This window comes from Narcine bancroftii, chromosome 1 (assembly GCF_036971445.1).
Source record: "Narcine bancroftii isolate sNarBan1 chromosome 1, sNarBan1.hap1, whole genome shotgun sequence".
Lineage (NCBI taxonomy): Eukaryota > Metazoa > Chordata > Chondrichthyes > Torpediniformes > Narcinidae > Narcine > Narcine bancroftii.
In genome coordinates this window covers 294,740,649-294,764,891 of record NC_091469.1, presented here as the reverse complement: position 1 = coordinate 294,764,891, position 24,243 = coordinate 294,740,649, and the positions used below count along the sequence as shown (strand labels likewise).

Here is a 24,243-nt window from a genome sequence, read left to right as displayed (position 1 = left end):
TTTAACAAATTTCTCTGCATCTTTATCACAACCTGGCCACCATACCTTGGTCCTGAGGTTTTGCTTGGTACCAACAATACTTAGGAGTCCTTCATGCGCTAAGGATACGATCTTCGGTCTCAATCTTTGCGCTATCACCAATCTGCAACCTCTTAATACACACTGTCCGATGCAACAAAGTTCGTCTCTAATGGGAATGTAAGCCTTGTGAGTACACTTGTCCCATTGTCCACTCTGTATGCATTCTCTTACTTCCCTGAGTTGTGGATCACGGTCGGATTCTCTCTCGACCTCCTTCGTAGTCACAGCTTTCGGTGTCGACTGAATAGCTACGAAGCATACAAAGATCTCTGTTTCTGTTCCCAATTCTGACTTGGATTGTGGACCACCATCCTTCACGAATCTGGACAGCGGATCTGCAATGTTTGCTTTCCCTGCAATGTGGATTACTTTATATTTTTAGGGTTGTAGTCTGAGTACCCATCTCTCTATTCTGGCGCATGGTTTGGATCTAGGTGCATAGATCACCTCTAATGGCTTATGATCTGTGATGAGTTCAAATTCAATGCCGTATAAATATGCATGCAACCTCTCACAGGCTCATACAAGTCCGAGTGCTTCTTTCTCTGTCTGAGAGTATCTTCTTTGCACACCTGATAACGATCTGCTGGCATAGGCAATGATTCTTGGTCCTCCATCATGCATCTGGACCAACACGGCTCCTAAACCAACCGGGCTGGCATCCGCTATGACTTTGGTTGATGCCGCCGGATCGTAATATCCAAGAGTTTTTGCATCTGTCAGGCTTTGCTTCAGCGCTGTGAACGCTTTCTTCTGCTCAGATCCAAAATGAAATGGTACACCTTTCCTGGTTAGTTTCCTTAGTGGTTCTGCCACTGTAGCGAAATTAGGAATGAACTTTGCACAAAAATTGACCAATCCCAGGAAACTCCTCACCTCTGTTGCATTCTGAGGTGCACGTGCCTCTTCAATAGCTTTCACCTTGGCCTCTGCGGGGTTTAGTCCTTCCCGTGTAAGTCTGTGTCCCATGAAGTCCATTTCTGACACACCGAACTGGCACTTGTTTCCATTCATGGTAAGGCCTGCCTCCTGTAGTCTAGATAGTACACGCCTCAACTGTTTGTCATGCTCTTCCTTCGTTGGTGCATGGACTATGATGTCGTCAGAAATGTTGGCAACTCCAGGAATGCCTTGAATCACTTGATGGATTTCATACTGGTAGATCTCCGAAGCTGCATTAATTCCAAATGATAGTCTCTTGTAACGATACAATCCACAGTGAGTCACAAATGTTGTTACATCTCGGGAACCTGGATCCAGCTCTAATTGATGATAGCCCCATTTCAGATCAATTTTTGAGAATACCTTGCTGGTAGTTAGTTCTTGAAGTATTTCCTCCACTGTTGGTATAGGGTGTCGTTCTCTAATTATAGCTTCATTGGCCATTCTCATGTCAACACATAGTCTTATGTCACCCTTTGGTTTGGGCACAATCACTACGGGACTGACCCATTGTGTCGAATGTTCCACCGGTTCAATAATGTCTTGTTCGATCAATTCTTTAATTTTGGCTTCGACTTTCCCACGAAGTCCAAACGGAGTTCGGCGCATTGGTTGTGCCTTGGGTTTGACCGTTTCATCTACCGCTAGCTTCAATTGTCGACCTTTCAGCTTTCCTACTCCTTGGAGGACTGCGGGGAATTCTTGCTTCATATCCTCCTATGACTGAATTGAATTGACACAAGCTCCAATATGAAGTATTGCTAGGTCTTGCGCTGTGCTTCTACTCAGCAATGGTTCTCCCCTCTCTTCTATGACCATAAACTCTGCTTCATTGTACTTATCTCCAGCTTCAACAGTTGCAGTAAAACATCCAATGGTCTGCAATGGTTTGGTTGCTGTGTAGGGATACAGTTTCTTGGAACACTTCTTTGAGATACAGATGATCTTTTTCCTTTTCAACTTCTCCCATAAATGTCGATCAATCACATTACTGTCACTGTCTGAGTCTACAATCACCTGCACTGTCACTCCACCAATGATCACTGGGACCTTCTCATGATGTACTTCATTCAACGTAAATTGGTAACAACTCTGTCTCTCCTGGGAATCATCATCATCACCGTCTATCTGGCGAATGGTATTTTTCTTTCCAGGATACTTTCCTTTCCCCCAGCCTTTGCCTTTGGAAGTTGTACTCTTCCTCTTCTGGTCTGCATTGGACTTGCTTTTGCACTTCTTTGCAAAGTGGTCCTTACCTCCACACTTTCTGCAAACTTTGACTTTGGCCGGGCAATATGAGTCTTTTCCAAAGTGACCTCGGTTTCCACATCGATAACACTCCACGTCCTGTGTCAACGTATATCTTGGCTGGTTATGGCGATGTGAGAGCCTCTTAATTTGCTGGCTTGAGTTGTCTTTCAGGGTCATGGTATGAAATTGCCCTTCAACAGCCTCTAATGCAGCAGCAATGGCTAAAGCATCGGTGAGTCCCAACTCACTCCCTCTTTCCGGTAGACGTCTTCTGAGTTTATCTGATCTGCAGTGCTGTATGACTTGATCCAATAATTGGTTGTCCAAATCAGCTGGCATGTAATTGCATCCAACAGCTAGCTGGTGTAGTCTCGTCATGTACTGAGCAATTGTCTGGCCATCTTCTTGTCTCGTTCTCCGAAACAAATGGCGTTGAAATGTAGCATTCGGTGTCACCACATAGTGTGCATTTAATGCATCTACTGCTTTCTGGTATTCATCCTTTCTTCCAGTATTCAAAAGTGTCTTAAATGTTTCCCGAACTGCAGGACCAGCAGTGAAAAGAAGTAACGCCCTCCTCTGCACTTTTTGTTCAACTGTACCGGTATCTAGAAATAGGCCACGAATGTCGGCGTAGGATTCAAATTCTTCCAGCCATGCCTTCCACTTCACACTTACAGTGCTTGCATCACCCGTTGGGTCAAAATGAGCAATTCCACTATGTGTTAGAAAGTCACCGTCTGCCCCAGTCATGAAGAAATATTCCAGCCCCAAAAGTACTGAGTCAAAGAGAAAATTCTTATCACCTTGAAGTTGTCTGTAATCCTCTGTAATCTTCTTTAGTCTTTAATTTTCTTCAAGCTTATCAGATCCTCGTTGCCAATGTCACATTTGTGGCCCGAAATGTGAAGTTAATAAAACATCAAACCCAAGTTTTATCAGGTAAACTTCTCAGTGTCTTTATTTTCCAGTTTCCTTTGTTCTCCTGCTTGTGCTCTTGTCTCTCTCTCATACCACGTGACTTCCGGTACATCTCATACATATTCATTATCATGACACTGTTAATTTAACTTATGATGATACAATTGGTGGAAAAGAGCAAAAAAAAACAACAGATCATCAAAAAACTACATTTTCCAAAAGTTCAAGTTTTGGAGCCTACCTACAGGAAAGACACTGGGACTCAGAGTGAAATGGATCCCAGGAGAGAGGTACAGTGTTCGATGTAGAGCTCTATGTTACATCGGTAGAGCCCCCTAAAGAGGGCGCCAAACAACCTTTAGAACAAAGAGTTACTCAAAGGCATTTGTCAACTGTAGAGGTGGCACTGCAAACTGCATCTCTTGAGATAGAAAAACCTATACAACTTGATGTACTGGGAGAACTTAATACATTATGGACTGGGGAAAACCCCGGCCAGCGTCCTCCAGTGATTGCTGGAGAGGCTGTGGCTGGGGTTTCCACACGTAGTCATACTACAAGGAAGGCAACCAGAATGAAGGAAGGAACAGAAGATCCTTTGGTTATGCAGAAGAAACAGGAATTTGTTGAGCCAAAATCTCTTCCAATTGAAAAGATTTTTGTGAATCTTGAATCTAAATTATCTTATACAATGCAGGGATTATCCAAGATTATGACTGAACTTGGTACTAGGTTTAATACTCTGGTGAAAATACATTCTCAACAGATGGCTGAGTTTGGAGCTTTTAACCTTGAAGTGAGAGATAAATTTAATTTGTGTGAAGAAGATATAGACGAAATACAGGATCATCAAGTTTTTGATTTGACCTAAATGGTCGAAGACTTACAAACTCAAAATAAAAATTTGGTGAAAAAGATTGATTATTTGGAAAACCAATCCAGACGGAACAATATAAAGATTATTGGTTTGCCAGAAGGTACGGAGGGACCAGACCCAAGAAAATTTTTTACTGAATGGATTCCGCAGGTGCTGGGTCAAGAACATTTCCCGGAAGGTATAATACTGGAACGTGCTCACAGAGCCTTGCGTAGAAGACCTATTTCAGGTCAAAGTCCAAGACCTGTTTTGGTTCGTTGCTTGAATTATTATGACAGAGAAATAATTTTACGAGTGGCTATTAGAAATGCACAACAGAGAAAATCACCCTTGATGATTCAAAATAATCGAGTTTTCTTCTATGCGGATTTGAGTCAAGAAGTTATGTTCCAACGACGGGAATTCAATCCTGCTAAAGAGTTGTTGTGGAAGAAAGGTTACAAGGCAACCTGAGTTGCCTTCAAAACCAGCTGTTTTGAAGGTTTTTCAAGATGGTTGCCAAAGTTCTTTGATTCTCCAAAGGAAGTTATAGCATTTGCTCAAGAGCTGCCAATTACTCAGTTTCAACAGAGACATAATCCGCCACAATCTCTAAGGAGGCAAGAGATGGAAGAAAAGAGCCGTGCTCCAAGAAGGAATGGTTGTAATGGTGACTCGGCAGTTGGAGCTGATTAAAAGAAGAGTTGTCCTTTTTTTTTCTAATTTTTTTTTAAAAAAAGGATATTAAATAATGATGTTAGTTTAAGATGAAGTGAGAGTTGGGGGAGAGAACTGGATAGGCACTATTTCCTGAAAGTCATCTGCTACGTGTGAGTTATCTCACACCCATTTTTCTTGGGAGTTACCGCATTGCGCGGTTTAGACGGGAGGGGGTATTTTTAACCTCCTACCCGTTTTTTTTTCCTTTTTTTTTGTATTATTAGATTAAAGAGTGAAGGGGGGTTTTTTTTGTTTAAATAAATATTTTTTAAAAAGCATAAGAAAGTATTTGATTGTTTAAAAAACTAAAAATTGATGTGGTTTTTTTTGTAAAGTTTATTCAGTAGATAAGGAATATTTGAAATTTAAATGTGAATGGGATGGATAATTTTTTTTTATATTTTTTCTTTAACTTTAAGGTGAAAGGAGTGGTAATTCTGGTGTATATTATTTTGCTATTTTAGTTATAGAACGAAGGGAATAATGGTGAAAGTTATAAATTGAATTGTACAATTCTTAATGAGGCTTGAATTTTGTTTGTGGTTTATGCTCCATTTGTTGAAGTTATAGATTTCGCTGTAGTTGTGTTTTTATTATTTGGATATCTGAATTTTAACGTAATGATTCGGGATATTTAAATGTGGTATTGGAGCTTTTATTGGATAACTATTCAAGAGTAAAAGGGAAAAATGGTGGAAGAGTACTAAAATTGAATTGTACAATGCTTAATTAGGTTTGAATTTTGTTTTAAGATGGTGGCTTATGTGACTAATATGATGATAGATGTGAAGTTAGTTGATATTTGGTGAAGGTTTATCTCTATAGAGAAAGTTTTTTTTTTCTTTTTTTCATGCTACAATTTTTTTTAAGAATTAATTATTGTTTAAGAATTTTTGATAGATAATGTTACTAACTTTACTAATTTTTTTATATTAAGTTTGAGTTAAATATATGTTTCATATTAAGTCCGTTTGTTAAATATATGCATTTATGTTTGATTTAACTTAAGTCTGATATCTTAGTATTAATTACTTTTCTTTATGTTAGTATTTTAATCGGTTATGTTTTTGTTTTTTTGTAAGTGGGTTTTTTTCTCACATATATTATTAACTTTATTAATTCTTCACTCTTTATTTTTGGGGGAAAAGGGGGGGTTGGACTAATTTGAGTTGGGTTATTAATGTGTAATAATTATTGGGGAGAGTATAGTTTATTTAGATTACTGATACTGTATTGTAATTTTATTATTTTATTCTTAATTTTTTTTAATGTAATCCTATGTTATTCATGTTATAAAATCTTAAAGTTTAAAAAAAAAGATTTTAAAGAGCTGTTACCTTACAACAAAAATGTATATTTCCTTACTGTAATTGACGAATATTCCAGGTTTCCCTTTGCAATACCCTACCCTGAAGTCTCGTCAGCGTCTGTCATGAAGTCACTTGACAGAATTTTCAGCATTTTTGGTTTTCCCAATTACATTCATACCGATAGAGGCTTAGCATTCATGAGTGTTGAACTGCAGCGAGCCCTGCTACGAAAGGGGATTGCCACCAGCCGTACCACGAGCTACAACCCACAGGGCAATGGGCAGGTTGAAAGGGCTAATGCTAGTCTGGAAAACTGCTAATTTTGCTTTGAAAACATATGGTTACCCTGTTACCTGAGGCGCTACATTCAATTCGGTCTTTATTGTGTACTGCAACAAACCAAACAACTCATGAAAGTATGTTTGCCTTTCCTAGGAAATCAGGAACTGTGATGGACTAGCCAGCCTGTTTATCTGAGCCTGGAACCGTGATGCTGAAGAGCCACACTCTGGCGAATAAAACAGACCCCCAAGTCCAACCAGTTCAGCTACTGCATACTAACCCCAACTACGCTCATGTTAAATTCACAGACGGGAATACTGACACTGTACCCCTAAGAGATCTGGCCTTGCCTGGTTTGCCCCTTCCTCGCACACCTACTCAGAGTGAGCCTGAGAGGTTGAACTCAACCCACCAGCCTGTGACCCCTAGTAAGCTTTCAGATGACCATGCTGAGGCTCCACTGCCTCACGCTGGCGATTCTGGAGCAGGTCCAGAAGCCAGTCCTTCCCACACTACAGACCCAGGACCTGTACCAGTTCCCAAGGTTGCAAAGGAGCCACCTGTTTTGAGACAAAGCACCAGAATTCGTAAACAACCTGATAGGCTGACATATTCATAAAACATCTCATTATATTTTGATTGCTTGCTAGATATTGGCGTAATTTGGCTGTTAGAGTATCTCAAGGCCAAACATGGTATCCATGTATTGCTTGCTTCAGTCTTTCCTAGCAGCTGTCCTTTTGATTTTAACCCTTCTTCTGCTGGGGGGGAGACTGTGATGAATGTCAGCCAAGTTGCCTGTCTCCCCTCTGGCGAGCCTTGCTGAACTAACAATGGCTGTGCATTATCTCTACTGTTAAGTCACTCCCCTTGGATATAACTGTATCTGCATCTATTGTCTTTCATTATCGTACCATGAGTTTCTGCTAATAAAAGCCATGATTATTGTTTGTCCACATCGTCACTGGCACTTCAACCATTGAACTGGAAATGCTTTGGGCTAGGGAGCATTTTGACAGACATTTTCAATAAATAATTCAAGTAATTGTTTTACACAAATTGAATTCTCAGCTAACATAGATAATACAGTAGAAGTCCAAAAATTCGAACAGCTCAGGGATTGGTTCGGTCTAGATTTTCGGATACCTATATTCCAGATTCTCGGGCAATGTTTTTAAAATTCAAATTTAGGGAGGAATAAAGAAGAGATAAATAGTTCAATTTTGATGGTTTATTCATTAGCAAATGCAGCATGCTTCATTTATCAAGACGAACAGTTTTAAAAACTAAAGTCGATACTTGACAAAAACCCTGGTTGCTTGTGTCGCTGTGCATCTGCAGTGTTTACACATGCTCGTGCACACATACACACAAAAGCCTGCTAAATTTTTAAAGTTTAAGAATTTTTGAAAAGTCCAGATTCTCAGGTGGTCTGGGCTTCTGGCATCCAGATTTTTGGGCTTCTACTGTATATTAAATATAAAGCTGATGAAGGAAACCCTCTTGCAACATTGCAAGGTGCAACAAAAATATGCATTCATTAATTCTGCCAATCACTGTCTCGATTTTGGGGGCCACTAACATAAATAAGGATTACCTAAGGTGGTATGTGATTAAAGAAAAAGGATGAGAACCACGGATATGGAACATTACAACACAATACAAGTTCTTTGGCCCAATGATGTTCTGACCCATCTACACGTACCCCACAACAATCTAATCCTTCCTTACCTCAAATGCATGCCCATTGATCTTTATAAACCTTTGATTCCCCTGAACTATATAAATGGCATATTAGCAGTGATTGATAATCATCTGAACTGTCAGGGTATCAAAAGGTTATGGGGAGAAAACTGGGTACTGGAGCTGAGTGGGAGGATGGATCAGCTCATGATGGATTTGTGGAGTGGACCTGACAGGCCAAATGGTCCATTTCTGCTCCAGTATCTTGTGGTTTAAGTGCAATCAGAAGCTTGGTCAAAGAAAGTCTGAAAGAGGCTTGTGGAGATTAATGAAGCTATAACAATATAGCTCCTGAAAACAGAACAAAGGATTGGTGTGCACTGCATGCACTGGTTCCAAAGCAACATACTAAGTTAGAACTGCCCTCTAATTTCCATGCACCTGCTTTGTTGTCAGTACCTCTGCAGGCCTCACCACAAGGATCTATGAAAATTAGCCCACACTATCCAAATTCAGCCTGGATTTCTTGAAGGGCAGGTAGATGAAGTGGGTATTCTATTCCAGTGAAGATGTTCACACTACTGCATGGACATCACACATTTTGCTTCTTGCTGAGGTTTAGGCCTCTCTTCTCCATCTCTTCATCACCCCTTGCCATCTCTGTGTACCCGCAGCTTACTGTCCAAGTTGCATTACATCACATTGGAAAGGTCCATCATAGTAATTGGCTTGTGGAGAACATCTGCTGCCAGCAGAAAACAACCTCAAGGTATTTTAGAAACATCCAATCGCTTATACAAGCACCTGCACAATCCTAAAAGCAATTTCACAAACCTTTTCATTTTGCCGAACGTGCCACATTTGTGTAAAGATAAACTCCGGAGTTCTTCAAAATGGAAAAAGTGTCTCAAAGTGAAATCTTATCTCCCCAAGATACATACTTATAATGGCAGGCAGGGGAGAAGATAGTTGTCAATGTTCCCAGCAAATAAACCCTGGCACTAATGAACACACTGGTTTTGAAATCAAACCCCCATATTTATTGCACCGAAAAAGCTGCTCTCCAACTAAATGTGGTGTTGCGGCTGTTTATGAATGAAGTGCTATAGACTAAAGGCTCCATCCTCACTGATTCTTCTTTGGCTTGGCTTCACGGACGAAGATTTATGGAGGGGGTAAAGGTCCACGTCAGCTGCAGGCTCGTTTGTGGCTGACAAGTCCGATGCGGGACAGGCAGACACGGTTGCAGCGGCTGCAGGGGAAAATTGGTTGGTTGGGGTTGGGTGTTGGGTTTTTCCTCCTTTGCCTTTTGTCAGTGAGGTGGGCTCTGCAGTCTTCTTCAAAGGAGGTTGCTGCCCGCCAAACTGTGAGGCGCCAAGATGCACGGTTTGAGGCGATATCAGCCAACTGGCGGTGGTCAATGTGGCAGGCACCAAGAGATTTCTTTAGGCAGTCCTTGTACCTTTTCTTTGGTGCACCTCTGTCACGGTGGCCAGTGGAGAGCTCGCCATATAACACGATCTTGGGAAGGCGATGGTCCTCCATTCTGGAGACGTGACCCACCCAGCGCAGCTGGATCTTCAGCAGCGTGGACTCGATGCTGTCGACCTCTGCCATCTCGAGTACTTCAACGTTAGGAATGAAAGCGCTCCAATGGATGTTGAGGATGGAGCGGAGACAACGCTGGTGGAAGCGTTCTAGGAGCCGTAGGTGATGCCGGTAGAGGACCCATGATTCGGAGCCGAACGGGAGTGTGGGTATGACAACGGCTCTGTATACGCTTATCTTTGTGAGGTTTTTCAGTTGGTTGTTTTTCCAGACTCTTTTGTGTAGTCTTCCAAAGGGCAGAGAGTGGGAGGCGGCGGCCCCAGTCTGGGCACAGAGAGAGCAGCAGCGGCCCCGGCCCCGGTCCGGGCGAAGGGTAGGCGGCGGCGGCCCCGATCCGGGCAGGAGCAAGGGGGAGACGGCGGCCCCGGCCTCGGTCGAGTGAGGCAGGCGGAGGCCCCGATCCGGGCAGAGAGTGGGAGGCGGCGGCCCCAGTCCAGGCACAGGGAGAGCTGCGGCGGCCTCGGCCCCGGTCTGGGCAGTATGGACCGACCTAGGAGGGGAGGCAGGCCCCTCCAGCCCGGGTAAGAAACGTGCATAGGAGAAGGCCACTCCGATATAAAACCTACGACCCAAGGACCTCGCTGCCACGTCCCAGCTTGCTCGGCCACGGCACACGAACCATGGGTGTAAAGGGATCCTCACTGATAGCATGACAGGAATTACGGATGTGATGTACAATGAAAAGGGGATGTTCAGGAGAAGGCACAATTCAATGAGAAGCATGCTAAGGGCAGGGTAGGGCATAAGGTAAGAGATGATACATGCAGTAGGTTGGCAATTTATAATTAATATCAGCAAGGCAAGTGTTACAGGAGATAATGAAGATGTGGTTACAACAGTGTTGTCAATTGGAAGCCAGGCATTATTGCCAAAGCACGCTTTATGAAGTTCAAGATCAAACAGAATGTTCAGTCTGAGGAAGACCAAGTTTGCAAAAGAGTGGTCAGGGAAGGATGTGAACAAGGAGTGCTGGTCACAAAAGTGAATAACAATAACGTGCAATGATCTAAGAAACGTATAATGCACTGGCGTTTGGGATGGCAACTCCAGAAGGTGGAGTCAAGTTAAGGGCTTCCCTAATGACATGAAATGGAGAGATCGGTGAGTAATAAACAATGTTGGGTGAGGATCTGAATAATTCTGAGCTATGTCAGGAGGGGAAATCGAGAGAACAAGTGTAAGGCCTCATTCAATCGTCAGGAAAATTGCAGTGTATTTGGGGCTGGAGTGGGGTTGAAGGAGTAAAGGGAGGGGTAACCAACAGATTCAAATTTGATGTACTTGCCACTCATATCTCAAGTCCAAGTGAAGCAGGCAGGGATTGGAAACTAATGGAGACAAAGTCATAGAGTTTCAGATTATGTTCCTTGTCTAGGACAACCCTGGAACCACAGAGAGAAAGAAATATTCTATTCCACAGAATCAGGATGCATCTGGAGGAGTAATTATGCTATTGGCATCAGTTTTGTGTAAAATATGACTCAAATGCATTTGGTCATCTGAGTCCATTGATTTTTACAAAGCATATTTTCACAATACCTACGACATCTTCAAGAATTTCCATCTGTTCAAGTACCTTGGGCATCTTCAAAACAAAAGTGTGAAATATTTATGTCGAAAATATCATTCCTCATCACCATCTGATCTTTCCTAACCTGTATCTTTACATTTTCTGTCTAACATCACACTTCTTCCCCCAGCTCTGCTTTGAAAACTATGAACCATCCTGTCTTCCATCAATTCCAAGGGTGTCTGACCTGAAATGTTAACTGATTTCTCTTTCCACAAACGCTGCTTGACTGACTGATTTCTCTCAGCATTCTCCGTTTATGTTTCCAATCCTAGTGTCTGCAGTTTTATTTGTTTTCCATTCAGGCACTACACTGTTCTATATCGAAAGCTATTTCCACACTGAATTATTCCAAACAAATAATAAATCAGTGTAGCAGGTTGCTCAATAGAGGCCATAAACTGCATTCACACAGGACAATAAAACCTGCAGTGGCCAATAAATGGAGATCTTCCACTATTCCAAGAACAAATAATGTGACATATACAAGCCATATCCCAACCAATCATTTCTTAGTTATTTTTAAGGAAAAATAAGCAAAACTATTGAGAATACATTCTGGCTTGAAATGACATTTGGTCTGGTAGAAGGTTCCAAGTCATTTATAATAAATGAATCAGCACTTGCCTAGTTGGGATATTTTCCAATATTTCCATCAGTCATAATTTATTAATACATAATTAGGAGCCGGATAAATTATCCAAAGTCTGAAATACAGTCATGAAATACAATCGTGGTTTTCAAACTGCCCCCCTAAATTCACCTTAAGCAATCCATATACTATTTTCATCGGGGTTGGGAGGAGGAGTGCTCCGGTTTCCTCCCAACATTCGAAATGAATCAGGGATCGTAGGTTGATTGGGCGTGTGACAGAGTATATAGGTATGTTTTTGGGAGATAAATTGGGAAAGATTTATTAGAGTAGGTCACAAACAAACACTTTAAAACCGATCTTATTTGAAATACTGGAGCTCTACTAATGCTAGACATATTGGCTTTTGCAAGAGCTTTGAAGAGCCAATCGCAGTTTTATTCTCTCCACATTCCCACCAGCTCCCCTGAGATTCTACCAGTTATGTATACATTAGAACCAATTTACAGCGGGCAAGTCACCTCATCAACCCACTTGGAATGTGGTAAGAAAATGAAGAACCTGCAGGAGACCCACATACTCAGAGGAAGATTAGGCAAACTCCATCCAAAGAGCATTCGAAGAGCGCTCATGTCTCAGCTTCTTTCTCTTTTGCCCTCCCACCTGTATCTATTATCTCTTCCCTGTCAGCCTGCACTCCTCCCCCTCTCCCCTCTCCCCTCTCCCCTCTCCCCTCTCCCCTCTCCCCTTCTCCCCTTCTCCCCTTCTCCCCTTCTCCCCTTCTCCCCTTCTCCCCTTCTCCCCTTCTCCCCTTCTCCCCTTCTCCTTCAGGCATCTGCCAGATTTTCAACATTCCCAAAGAAGGGCCCAGGCCCAAAATGCCAACATCCTGTGGATGCTACATGACCTGCTGAGTTTCTCCAGCACTTTTGTGTACTGTATGCCAACAGCACTATAGTTCTGGATAAAACCACGGCTGCCGGAGCTGTTGGATAATGGCTTCAGTTGCTGCGTCGCCTGGCCACCCATTGGAAATTCACATCCGATAAATATACAGGATTTCTTCAAAGGGGTGGCAGACACAGCGGACAGAGAAAATGGGAATGGACCCTCCAAGTCAAAGGAGAAGAGAACATGCTTGAGGAAGGCTCCCGAACAATGCAGGTGTCAGTCAAAAAAATGAAACCACCGCTGTAGGAGGAGCTTCATCAGAATGGATGAGGAAATGCTCAGAGGTTTGTGATGGGCTGTGACGGTCCAGTTCAAGTTAAAGCAAGAAGAGACAGAAACAAACCTTCATTTAAAGTATGGAAAAGATCAGATACAGCCATAGTTGATAATCAAATACAGGGTTCAATATGAACAAACACCAAAACAGAGATGATCAGGAAGAAAGATTCGAGGTTGCTTTGTCACGGTCATGTTCTTACCTTCGTCAGAGGAGAGCGAGAGTGTCAGGAGTGGCAGTGAAAAGGTCAGAGAAGTTTAGCTGGGTGGTGTTTGTGGAATTGAAGAATGCAATGTTGAGTCTAGTGAATAATAAAAAGGAAGTCGATTTCATGGAGTGCTGAGAGAAACTAGTGAACATATTCTTTAATTGTTTGTAAGCTGAGGCAAATCAGTGTCGTTACACCTTTTATTGTCACATAATCATACAATATTGTGTAATATACTGCACATGATGTACTTCAACTTTTGCCTGCTCTAAGGCAAACAAAGAGTTGCCATTAGTAATGCTGGCGTCTCTAACAATAAGAGAATAAGAAGAGAACAAGAAGCAGTTTTGGTCACCTAACTACAGGAAAGATATCAATAAGATAGAAAGAGTGCAGAGAAGATATACTTGGATGTTGCCCCAAACTTCAGGAACTGAGTTACGGGTAAAGGTTAAACAGGTTAGGAATTTTTTTTTTCCTTGGAGGCATTTAAAATTATGAGTGGTATAGACAGAGTAAATGTAGGTAGGCTTTTTTCACTGAGGGGTGGAGAGATACAAACCAGAGGACATGGGTTAAGGGTGAAAGGGGAAAAGTTTAGGGGGAACTTCTTCACACAGAGTGGTGGAAGTCTGGAACGAGCTGAAGTGGTGAATGCAAGCTCGAGAAAAATTTGGCCAGGTACATGGATGGGAGGGGTATGGAGGACTGTGGGCTGGTGCAGGTCAGTGGGACGAGGCAGAAAAGAAGTTCATCACAGACTAGTAGGGCTGAAGGGCCTGTTCCTGTGCTGTAAATTAATGCTCCATGGTTCGAGGAAGTGAAAACAATAGAAGACTGCAGAATGACAGCAACAAACATTTCAACAACAACTCATCACAAAGGGTCAAGAACCAGATTAAAGAATGAGTAGCTGGGCCAGTAACAGCAAGCTTTGAGAAAGTGCTGGTTCAGTCCAAGGGAAGTGGAGCACACAAGCTTGAATTTTTTTTTAAAAAGACAATGTGAATGAAATCGTAGACTCCTAAGCTACAAAAAAAAAAATGGAAATGTTGAGGTCAACTCAGATTCAAGCCTGAAATTCTAACAAGCATTACATGAAGCATGAATAAATTAAAACATTATGTGTAGCCAAGGAACAGAGTCCAGTTCAATGAAGGGGCCGTGTTTAAATTCTTCACAAAAGACGAGATAATACGTGCAGCCACTGCCCCCTGGGAAGAGGGTTCAATTCGGGCACAATGTCCACAAGTTCAAGATGGGAAAAAAAAATCACAGATACCATAATAAAAGAATGGGAGCAAAATGATATTTCAAAAACTCTGGTCAGCCAATGGACACGCCCCTGGGCATCCTTGCATTTCTGTGTTCTTTCAACGTTTAACAAGCAACGTGCAAATGAACAGCTCAAAATTGCTTTCCCAGCTGTCCCGTTCTGCGGAGCTGATAACAGTTATGAGATCCCATACAACACAATGGCACCAATGATCTGCACTTGCGTGATCAGCACCCTCCAGTTTCTAAGCACAGAGAGGGGAAAAAAAACTAATGTGCAATAAACTCTGGGACGATTCAATTAAATCCTTCCAGAAAAAAAGTTCTGCTGCCAATAATCATCTACCTCAAGAGGCCAGTAACTGAGCCTACACCTGCTATTACCACTGGTCCACCTGCTCTTACCTTGTCCTTGAAAATATGCGAGTTGGAGTACATGAAATCCCTGTAGCTTTCCGTCCGCACTTTGTCCTGCAAATTTATAATCAAACAAACAGTACATTCAAACAGTGCATTTTAAATAGCAGCATATAAAAGGATTGACAAAATATTTGTAAATTGTTTTTCTTCCTGATAATAAATATATGGCAATACAGTTAAACCCCTGGTATCTGACACCTATGCCGGATAAGTGAAATGTCCTGGTTGCTAGAGACTTACTCCTACAATGCCTAACTAATCCACCTACATTAAGAATAAACAGTTAAAACGATAAAAGACAAAAATGGCACACTCTACTTACACTGAACAAACTCTACTTGCATGAATATATAAACTGTAAAGCATTTTACTTTATTTTCAGTCACATTCATTGAAAACATTTAACCATTGCTGCATCTGCAGGTTTCTCCCCCTCCATGGAGCTGTCCAAAAGACACAAACAATAACATTATAGTTAATTAACCCCCTGCTCCTCTAAGTTTACAGATAAAACCTCTGACAGGACGACTCTATCTAAAAAGAGATAAAAGACACACTAAGAGTCACCCCAATGAGAGCTGCATCAACCAGATCTTCAACCTGGTGACATCATTTTATTCAAACACAACTTCATTCACACTTTATTTAAAGAGCTGATATGACCAAAGCACAACCAAGGCCCTCCCTCCCCTGGCTGAATATTTGCTCCCATCTTCACCAAAGGTTTATGTGTTACTTCAGAGATCATTTACAATTTTAACCTTTACTGATTATTTTATTCTTATTTATTTATTTATTTTTAAATTAATTTTCCTTAATCTTTTCTGCCAGTTGCTTGAATTCCAGATACCAATTCATTTTACTCAAGATGCATTTAAAGAATGGGAAGCTAATCACAACCTCAGGCATAGATTTGTCATTCTACCAAACACAGACAAAAGCTCCATCCTGCCTCAGGTGACAATGAAGCATTGGAAATTTAACAGTTTTGCAAATAAATGTCCCACAACTAACAATGCGCACAAGGCCAGAGCATGAATGTCAAGTTATGCCAAAATTGATTTATTCTATAAGAAACTGCAGCATGAAATTTCTACAACTGATGCCATGATATTTCACAGCACGAGGAATGACCCACTGAAACCATTCAGGGGCTCACCTGGAGAACGGTCCATGAATTTAGTGGAGTTTGCATTCAGCAATCATTGATTGGCTATCAGCTCTTCCCCATCCTCTGCCCTACCCCACCCCACCTCTTAATTCAGACATCTGTCTGATTTCCGCCGCTCGTTAAGAAGGGCTCAGGTCCGAAACATCAACTGCCTTTTGCTTCCTACGAGTACTGCATGATCTGCTGAGTTTCTCCAGGAACTCTGTGTTCTGCACTGGACCCCACCATCTGGTTTACCTCCATTTTGCTACTCCACTGCAGTCTCTTTGAGGGATACCTACCCTAAAGAGGTTCTCGTTCTCTCTTTGGAGGGAGTTCTCTGAGAGCCTCTCTCACTGCTCTCCCCCCCCCACCCCCGCCACTGCACTTAACCTCTATGACCCTGTAAACACCCAGACTTAGCCTGTGCTGCTTTTCCTTCCCCAACTCCAACCCCACCCCCCCCGCACTCTCCACCCCCGCCTTGTTATTTAAATACTCTTGAAAAAAGGCTCAGGCCTGAAACATCAACTCCCTTTTCCTTCCAATGGATGCTGTGTGACCTGCTGAGTTTCTCCAGTACTTTTGTGCTCTGCTATAGACCCCAGAGATTTTCTTGTCTCTTTTCTTTCCTTCGTTATTTTTTGCAAGCATGAACTCAATGATGATAATGAGGACTTTAGTTACAGTTGTCTCACCTGAGTTTGGCCTGAGAGGAAAAGTACATTTCAAAATGTGCATCTATAATTTTAGATTAGATTTAGATTTAACATCACAATACATACATGATGTTACATACAACACTGAGATTCTTTTTCCCGCAGGAGAGGCAGAATTACCACTTATTATCGGTAGTGCAAAATAAAAACTCGACAGAGCTGTTGTGAGTGAGGAAACAGGTTTGGTAGGTCTCAAAGGCAAGGATTCTGAACACAGTTTTGATGGCGAAGGATTTTATTTATAGAAGGCAAGTGTGGGAAATGGCAACTGATGCAGCACACACACACACACACACACACACACACACACACACACACACACACACACACACACACACACACACACACACACACACACACAAGTTTACAGCAGCTATGGGAAAGAGATAGCAGGGCAACAAAATACACACACTCACTTTTACAATGAACTGGTACATACAATGAAAAATTACTCTGATGCCCCACCACCCCTTGACTCAGTGCTGGCATGGCTCTCTGCTACAAGGGACACCAATTAAACGCTCCCAACCCTTTTAACAGTGCACATCTTACCAACAGTTTCTCCAGCACCCTTCCACATTTCTAGGCCTGGAGTGAAGCAGGGTGGTCCCAAACCGGCAAAGAGAGAGAACAATGAGCACATGGTACCTTTAGAGTGCTGGAGAGACAAGCCCAGATCATTTAGGGATCCAATGGCTCAGTGCCAGGAGGATTAATCCAATTACAACAGCCAATGGCCCAAGGACACGTGCAGGCAGGCTGGAGAGTCCAGTTCAGGTAATTTACATGGTCCCAACAGCAAGGTGTGCACTAATGAGTGGGGCGGAACCAAACTTTGATTGGCAGGTGGTGTGTCCTCCAACTAGGTAGGGGGGAAGTGCTGTCACATGACAAGCACAACCCTTCCCAAAACAAGAGCATATGTATGTAAACAAGAACTGTAAACAGATAATGTATATAAACAAACAGACTATGCAATACAGAGAGAATTTTTTTTTAATCAAGTGCAAAAGTAAAAGTCCTTAAACAAGTCCCTGATTGAGTTTGTTGTTGAGGAGTCTGATGGAGGAGGGGTAGCAACTGTTCCTGAACCTGGTGGTGTGAGTCTTATGGCACCTATACCTCTTTCCTGACGGTAGCAGTGAGAACAGAGTGTGTGCTAGATGGTGGGGATCCTTGATGATTTCTGCAGCTCTCTGTAAATGTCCTCAATAGTGGGAAGTCCTGGGCTGCGTCCACTACCTTTTGGAGAGTTTTATGCTCCAGGGTATTGGTGTCCCTATACTGTGATGCAGCCAGTTAGCACTCTTTCCAGCACTCATCTGTAGAAATTTGCCAGGGAGAGTGTTAGTCCAGGAAAGATCCTCTGAGATAGTGACTCCTGAGAATTTAAATTTGCTCACTCACTCCGTCTCTGATTGTCCGATGATCACTGGATTGTACATCTCTGGTTTTCCCTTCCTGAAGTCAACAATCAGCTCTTTGGTTTTGGTGACATTGAGTGCGAGGTTCTTGTTGGTGCACCATTCAGCTAAGTTTTCAATCTCCCTCCTGTCTGCTGACTCATTACCTATCTTTACACAAGCATTTCTTTGATGTGCAATCCCTGCCAAGTATCTCCTTGATGTCAAATTAGCCCAAAATACTTCACTGAACTGGGGAAAGAACTTCAGGTAAACCTGGAAATCCAAGGGGCAAAGAAACCAACATTCCTGCAACCCATCAAAGCCCAGAATTACCATCCTGACCAGCCTTCGTCATGGCTGAAATTAAAATTGTATAATAAGTATTGATTCAACTGAAAACAATGTCCACGTTAGGATGCTGCCCTAAAAGAGAACAATTGTGTCAAGGAAACATGGTCACACGGCTCGAGTGCAGAAGGAAAACACAGAGGGAGGAATGAAAGAGGTTCTCTGCAACTCTCTCTGGAGGAGAATCCCCAAGGAGACAACTGGAAAGGTAAGGCACAGCAAATGAAGGATATCCATTCCTCCGAGACAGCTGATATTTTTGACAACATGGTATCTTAACAATTAAAATGAAGTAGGCATGGCTATTTCAGGAGTCATGTTTCAAATAGACAGCAGAGAGCACAGCTGAAATTTGAATGCCCCCAGCACATTATTATCAAAATAAAATCTGACAGGAATGTTATTTGATGTCGAGCCTTGGTCAGATCTCCCAAAGAATGAGAATGTTGACCAGTTGGCTGATGCATTGGCTCAGCGAAAGTGAGCAGGTTTTGCCCAGTCTGTGTCCTCAATATACAGCTCTGCCTGAGTTTAATCAACTGGATTCCTCGATGCAATCGCAGGCACCAGTACTTCACTGCAGTCATTTGCTTTTCAATTTGAAAACTCTAAGGAAAAAGCTATTTCATTTCTTCTGCAAAGCTCAGGATGTGGGGGAAAAAAATACATTTTGCCATTGAGGAACACTTGAGGACCATTTAGCTCCTCTTGCATTGTTCAAAAAGACTTTGGCTGATCTGCTTTGCCATGTCTTTAAGGAAATCATAAAATGCTGCAAATACTCAGCTGGTCAGGATGCTTCCACGGAGAGAGAACTACAGTTAAAACTCAAGTGCTTAGAATTTGTAGCATTTTATTTCAGATTTACAGCACCTGCAGTTTTGGTTTGCTTTATTTTCCAACCCCCCCCCCCCCCCCCCCAATCTGCCTTTATCTCAAACCTCTCTATCTTCCTAGCCAATAGAAATCTTGGGGTCAAAGAATTCAATAAAAGAGGGTCCAGTGAGCTGGTGACAAGGTAATGTTGGGTGCTATTGGCGTCGATAGAACTTGAAGCAGATGCAGATGGATGAAAAATGGAAATAAGCCAAGGGCAAGTCTGGAGCCCCTTTCACACTTGCCAGTAATCCCAGGATTCGAGCGCCAATCGGCCTTTAAAGTGGCAAGCGTGAAAGCAAAATCTGCTCAACGCCGGCGTGAGATGACGTCATCTCACGCCGGCGATTTCAGGCCTCGACCTCAGTCTGCAGATGCTGGCGTTGAAATCAGGCATGTGTGAAATGGGCAGCAATGTTCCAGACACTTCTGATTAAAGGTAGACAGGCCAAACTCTAGGGATAAACCCTTGCAAGTGTGAAAGTATTTAGTGTCCCAGTTAGGAGTGGTCTAGCGTGAAAGACCAAACCCCCCCCCCCCCCCATTCCTATCCTGGGACACTGAACGGCCAATTTACTGGGATGTAAGTGTGAAAGGGGCTAAGAAGAGACTCGGAGGTAATGGAAGAAATAGCAGGAGTTAGCCTAAAGGCCTCCCGAGCACATTTCACCATCAGCAATCTACCTCAAACACCTTTTTCCTGCTTTGTTCTAAACACGGGAAGAGCCAGATGACTGAAGGACAACAAATATGGGGTCTTTCTTCAAGATGGACAGAAAGCAGAAGCCAGATAATGAAAGGTCTGTGAATGGAGACTATTGGGAAAACTAGATCTAAAATGGGCTTGGTCAGAGTGATGGTGAAGGGTTGCTTTCATGATTGGAAGCATTGGAGTAGGGACCTTTTACTGTTATCAACATTTACAATTTGGAACTGAATGTTGGCGGTTCAGGCTTAAACTTTTGACTACTGCTCCTCCTTATTCCCATTCCTTCATCCATCCAAGCACCTCTCACCCTGTCTTCCCCACCCCCACATCACCTTGCTTTCCATTCCCCTCCCACCCTGATATCTTCCCTCTCACCTAAGCTCCCTCCTCCTTTCTCTTCACCAGGTGCTCCCCCTCTTTCTCTCATCTCCAGCCCCTCTCCCTCTCCTGACGATCTCAGTCTCTTCTCTCTCCTCCCATCCATTTTTCCCCAACCCTGACAAATCTCCTTTGTCCATTCATCAGCTTGTGAAGCTAATGGAATTCTGAGGAAAGGTTTCGATGGCTGCTTTACACCAGCAATGCTTGCTAAACAACAACTTCCCCCAATCCCAGTTGGTCCTAACCGGGACCTTCTCCTCAGCCTTCTCTGGTTACTCTTTCTGCATTGACTGAACCTCTTGACCTCGTAGTGATCCATCCCAGTGCCCTCTCTGGACTACACCCAACTAAGCTGTGACACCCCCCCCCCCACCCACCCAACCAAGGCCCCTTTCTAGATCCAATGGCTGCATTCTTTGAATTTCAGAACCTAGCAGAGACCCCTCCAGGATTTCCTCTGCGTGTCCAGTTCGATTCCAGTATCCTACCTACAGCGTCTCCTCCAAATTCTTTGAAGGTGCTGCAGTCATCTCCTGATTCTTGCTGACATTGACAGATTGTAATCACCTACTGAGATGCAGCCCAATCATTGGGGCCTTGTGCATCTTTCACCAGTCAATGTCCAGAGGTTTGCCTTACTCCGGAGAGGGACTCATGCTTGAAAGCAGAAATATCGGAACTCTGGACCAAACTCCAGGTCTGTTCTTGTCCTTCTGCCTCCAAAATACTTTTAAAATTAATTTCCTCCATGCACACACTCCTGCCAAACACCAACGATATCTACTCAAAAATTGACAAAGGCGGTATGGTTAGTGCAACACTGTTACCTGGCCAGAGACTGGGGTTCGAATCCTGCACTGACTGTAAGGAGTTGGTACATTTTCCATGGGTTTCCACTGGGTGCTCCAGTTTCCTCCCACCGTTCAATAACATACTGGGGTTGTAAGTCATTTGGGTGTTAATTGGACTGCACGGGCGCATGGGCTTAAAGGGCCTGTCACCATGCTGTATGTCTAAATTTAAGCTTTAAGCTTTTCTCCAATTTCCCACAAATTTATTTTTAAATTTAGGCACCTGCCTACTTTCTGTTCATACCTTTGAGAAGGGCTCAAGATCAGAAAGTCAGCCATGAACCTCCCATGGACGGTGCAAGACCTGCCGAGTTCATTCAGCATTTCTGTGTTTTACGTTTACCTAATGAAGGATCGTTAACGCAACACAATAATCAGTTTCTGTCTCCACTGATGCTGCCTGTCCTGCCAAGTATTTCAACTTTATTTCCAGCACATTTCAGATTTGAAGGTCTCTGGCGTGATGCTTCAATTACGCCTTAGTGCCCATTCAGCCTCACCAGTGTCAGAGGTTAATTCTGAAATATAAAGGTTCAAAGGCACTTTGGAAGGAGTACTGTGAACAACATGGTATGGATTAGAAAAGCAAAAGCAGGATGAGGGAAAAAAAATGTTCCTCTCTGAAGATATAATCTTATGGGATCGTAACCTCACCTTCAGCATCTCTTCATGAATGCCATAATGCCCATAAGAACTGAAGTAGATGCTTTCCTCCTCTTCTCGCAGGTCTGCTATTGCATTTGTGGTTGATGTACCAGTTCTGGCATCTGCATTTATCACGAAATCCTGCACATATTGTCTGTAATCAATTTAAAACACACCCTTGAGGCACACTCACTGAACCACAGCCATTCTACAACAATGGAATTTTCCAATAAGACTTCAAAGCTATTTTGTGCTCTGACTCCCTCTGCTGTCTTGCAACCGAAATTACACATTTCCTGACCAATTATTATCCAGCCCACAGGATTGCGGCACAAAGGATTTGCAAATTTTATTTGAAAGTAAAGCAGCTGTTCAGAGTTCTCACTGCAATGCAACAGCTGCTTTGAAATGCAGTGGCAATGTACAGCCCCACATAAGTTTTGCTGCCAAAGCTCCAGGGGAGGTGGGAACCAACATCTTCCCTGGCTGGCAGGAATGCTCAGGTGTGACGCAGATGTACGGGAGGTTCAGTTCTAACCTTCCAAGCAGAGCAGCCACAAGAGGGACTCAATTCAGCAGTTCCTATACTAATTCCCTATACAATTTAGCAGCTCCAATACTAATGGCGACTCTGCTTTGCTTCAGGCAAAAATATGTCATGCATGTGATATTTTTAACATATTATTACAATAAAATGAACCTTGAACAATTACAACTGCACAGGCTTCACAGAAACAAAAGGCTGGCATTCATTGCGGTTGAGCTCCAACCGAAAATGCTTTGAAATGAACAGTGGGCAGATTTGGATTAGGGTTACTCATCTTTAATTATCCTTAAGAGTGGTGATTTTGTATCCCTGATGTTATTTGTATGCTTTATATCTAAAAACATAATATAATAAAAAAGGTATTTATTGAGATTGCAGGAGCTCGCAGTTCCTGGGAACTGAGTGTTGACCTGACACCGGGGATTCATTGCAGTGTGTATCCCGAATGCAAGACCAGTCATTTCTTTTTTGGCATGTATGGGTTGTCTGTCATGGACAGATAGAATGGAGATCCTTGACTGCAAAGGGCTTTTCCATAATCAGTACATCAAACAGCATTTTAAGGCCAATTGTCTGCTTTTAGAAGCCTGGTCTCGGTTGTAATTCAGGAAATAGTGGATTTAGCGAACACAGAGTTGGTTTCCACAAACTGCAGTGTGATTATGACCAGATATCTGCACACAGGTGTTTGTTGAGAAATAAGAATGGCAAATCCACTGCTCTTCTGTCAAACAGTGGGTGCTTTCACATCCACCCCAGAGGAAGGTGCCACCAAGCTTTGGTGTTTCGCCTGAGAGATACCAACTCGACCCTCTAAGTGCGCAGTATACCCTCTGTTACCTACCACAGTGGCTGTTTATATTTCAACTTCCACCTCAACAGAGTGGGACTTCAATCCACAACCTGCTTTGAGGCATGAATATTATCAACAGAACCAAGTCAGGCAAAAAAAAAGACTTGCCAAGACAGAATCAGCGACAGAAACTGCTGGGCAACTCTAGCAGAGGCACAACTCATTGGAACTTGAAACACCAGTTTGATCGCACTTTGCCATACTTTGCCTGAATAACATCGCACAGCAGAGGTTTTGGATCTAACCCAACTTATAACCTCGCAGTTTAACCAGTTAATTTTTTTTAAATTTAGATGCACAGCAGGGTAACAGGCCATTTCGGCCCCCAAGTCCATGCCACACAAGTCCATGCCACCCAATTAACCTACAACATTCGAGATGCTTCAAACAGTGGGAAAACGCATGCAGACATGGGCAGAACGTACAAACTCCTGACAGATAGCGTGGCATTGGAACCCCAGTCCTGCTCGCTGGTGCTGTTACAGCACCACGCGAACTGCCTCGCCAACCATGCTGCCCCTAAATGTCGAGATGTGACATTCCTTGAGCCCAGAAACACAAGAACTATGCCATTTGCAGGTTCTACACCCACTCTCATCATGGGCCCTGCTTCTCTCTCCGAAAAACCTGTCTGGCCTGCTGCGATATCAACAATTACTGCTTTGATTCAGATTTTGAATATCCGCTATATCTTTCTGTTCTACCAATTTGGTTAACACATTCTTCTGTCACTTCGCTTTAAGAAATTCAATATTCTTTGATTAGTTTTTAAGCATGTAATAGGTCACTCAGATTTCCAAGTTGTCGATGG

The 24,243-nt window shown here is 42.8% G+C and overlaps 1 protein-coding gene and 1 long non-coding RNA gene across 5 annotated transcripts in view; one reads left to right on the top strand and one right to left on the bottom strand.

Moving 5' to 3' along the window:
• The window catches only part of LOC138746630 (uncharacterized), a 40,932-nt gene extending 33,622 nt beyond the window's left edge, over positions 1–7,310 (top strand). For both annotated transcript variants that reach the window (XR_011347037.1, XR_011347036.1), the window contains one exon: positions 6,517–7,310. This is a non-coding gene — a long non-coding RNA (uncharacterized lncRNA). The remainder of the gene's footprint in view (positions 1–6,516) is intronic.
• prmt3 (protein arginine methyltransferase 3) overlaps positions 1–24,243 on the bottom strand; it is a 195,549-nt gene that overhangs the window by 146,965 nt on the left and 24,341 nt on the right. For all 3 annotated transcript variants that reach the window (XM_069904895.1, XM_069904900.1, XM_069904905.1), the window contains exons 7-8: positions 22,042–22,186; positions 14,933–14,998 (exon numbers count right to left, since the gene is read on the bottom strand). In XM_069904895.1, the coding sequence (XP_069760996.1) occupies positions 14,933–14,998; positions 22,042–22,186 (211 nt within the window). The remainder of the gene's footprint in view (positions 1–14,932; positions 14,999–22,041; positions 22,187–24,243) is intronic.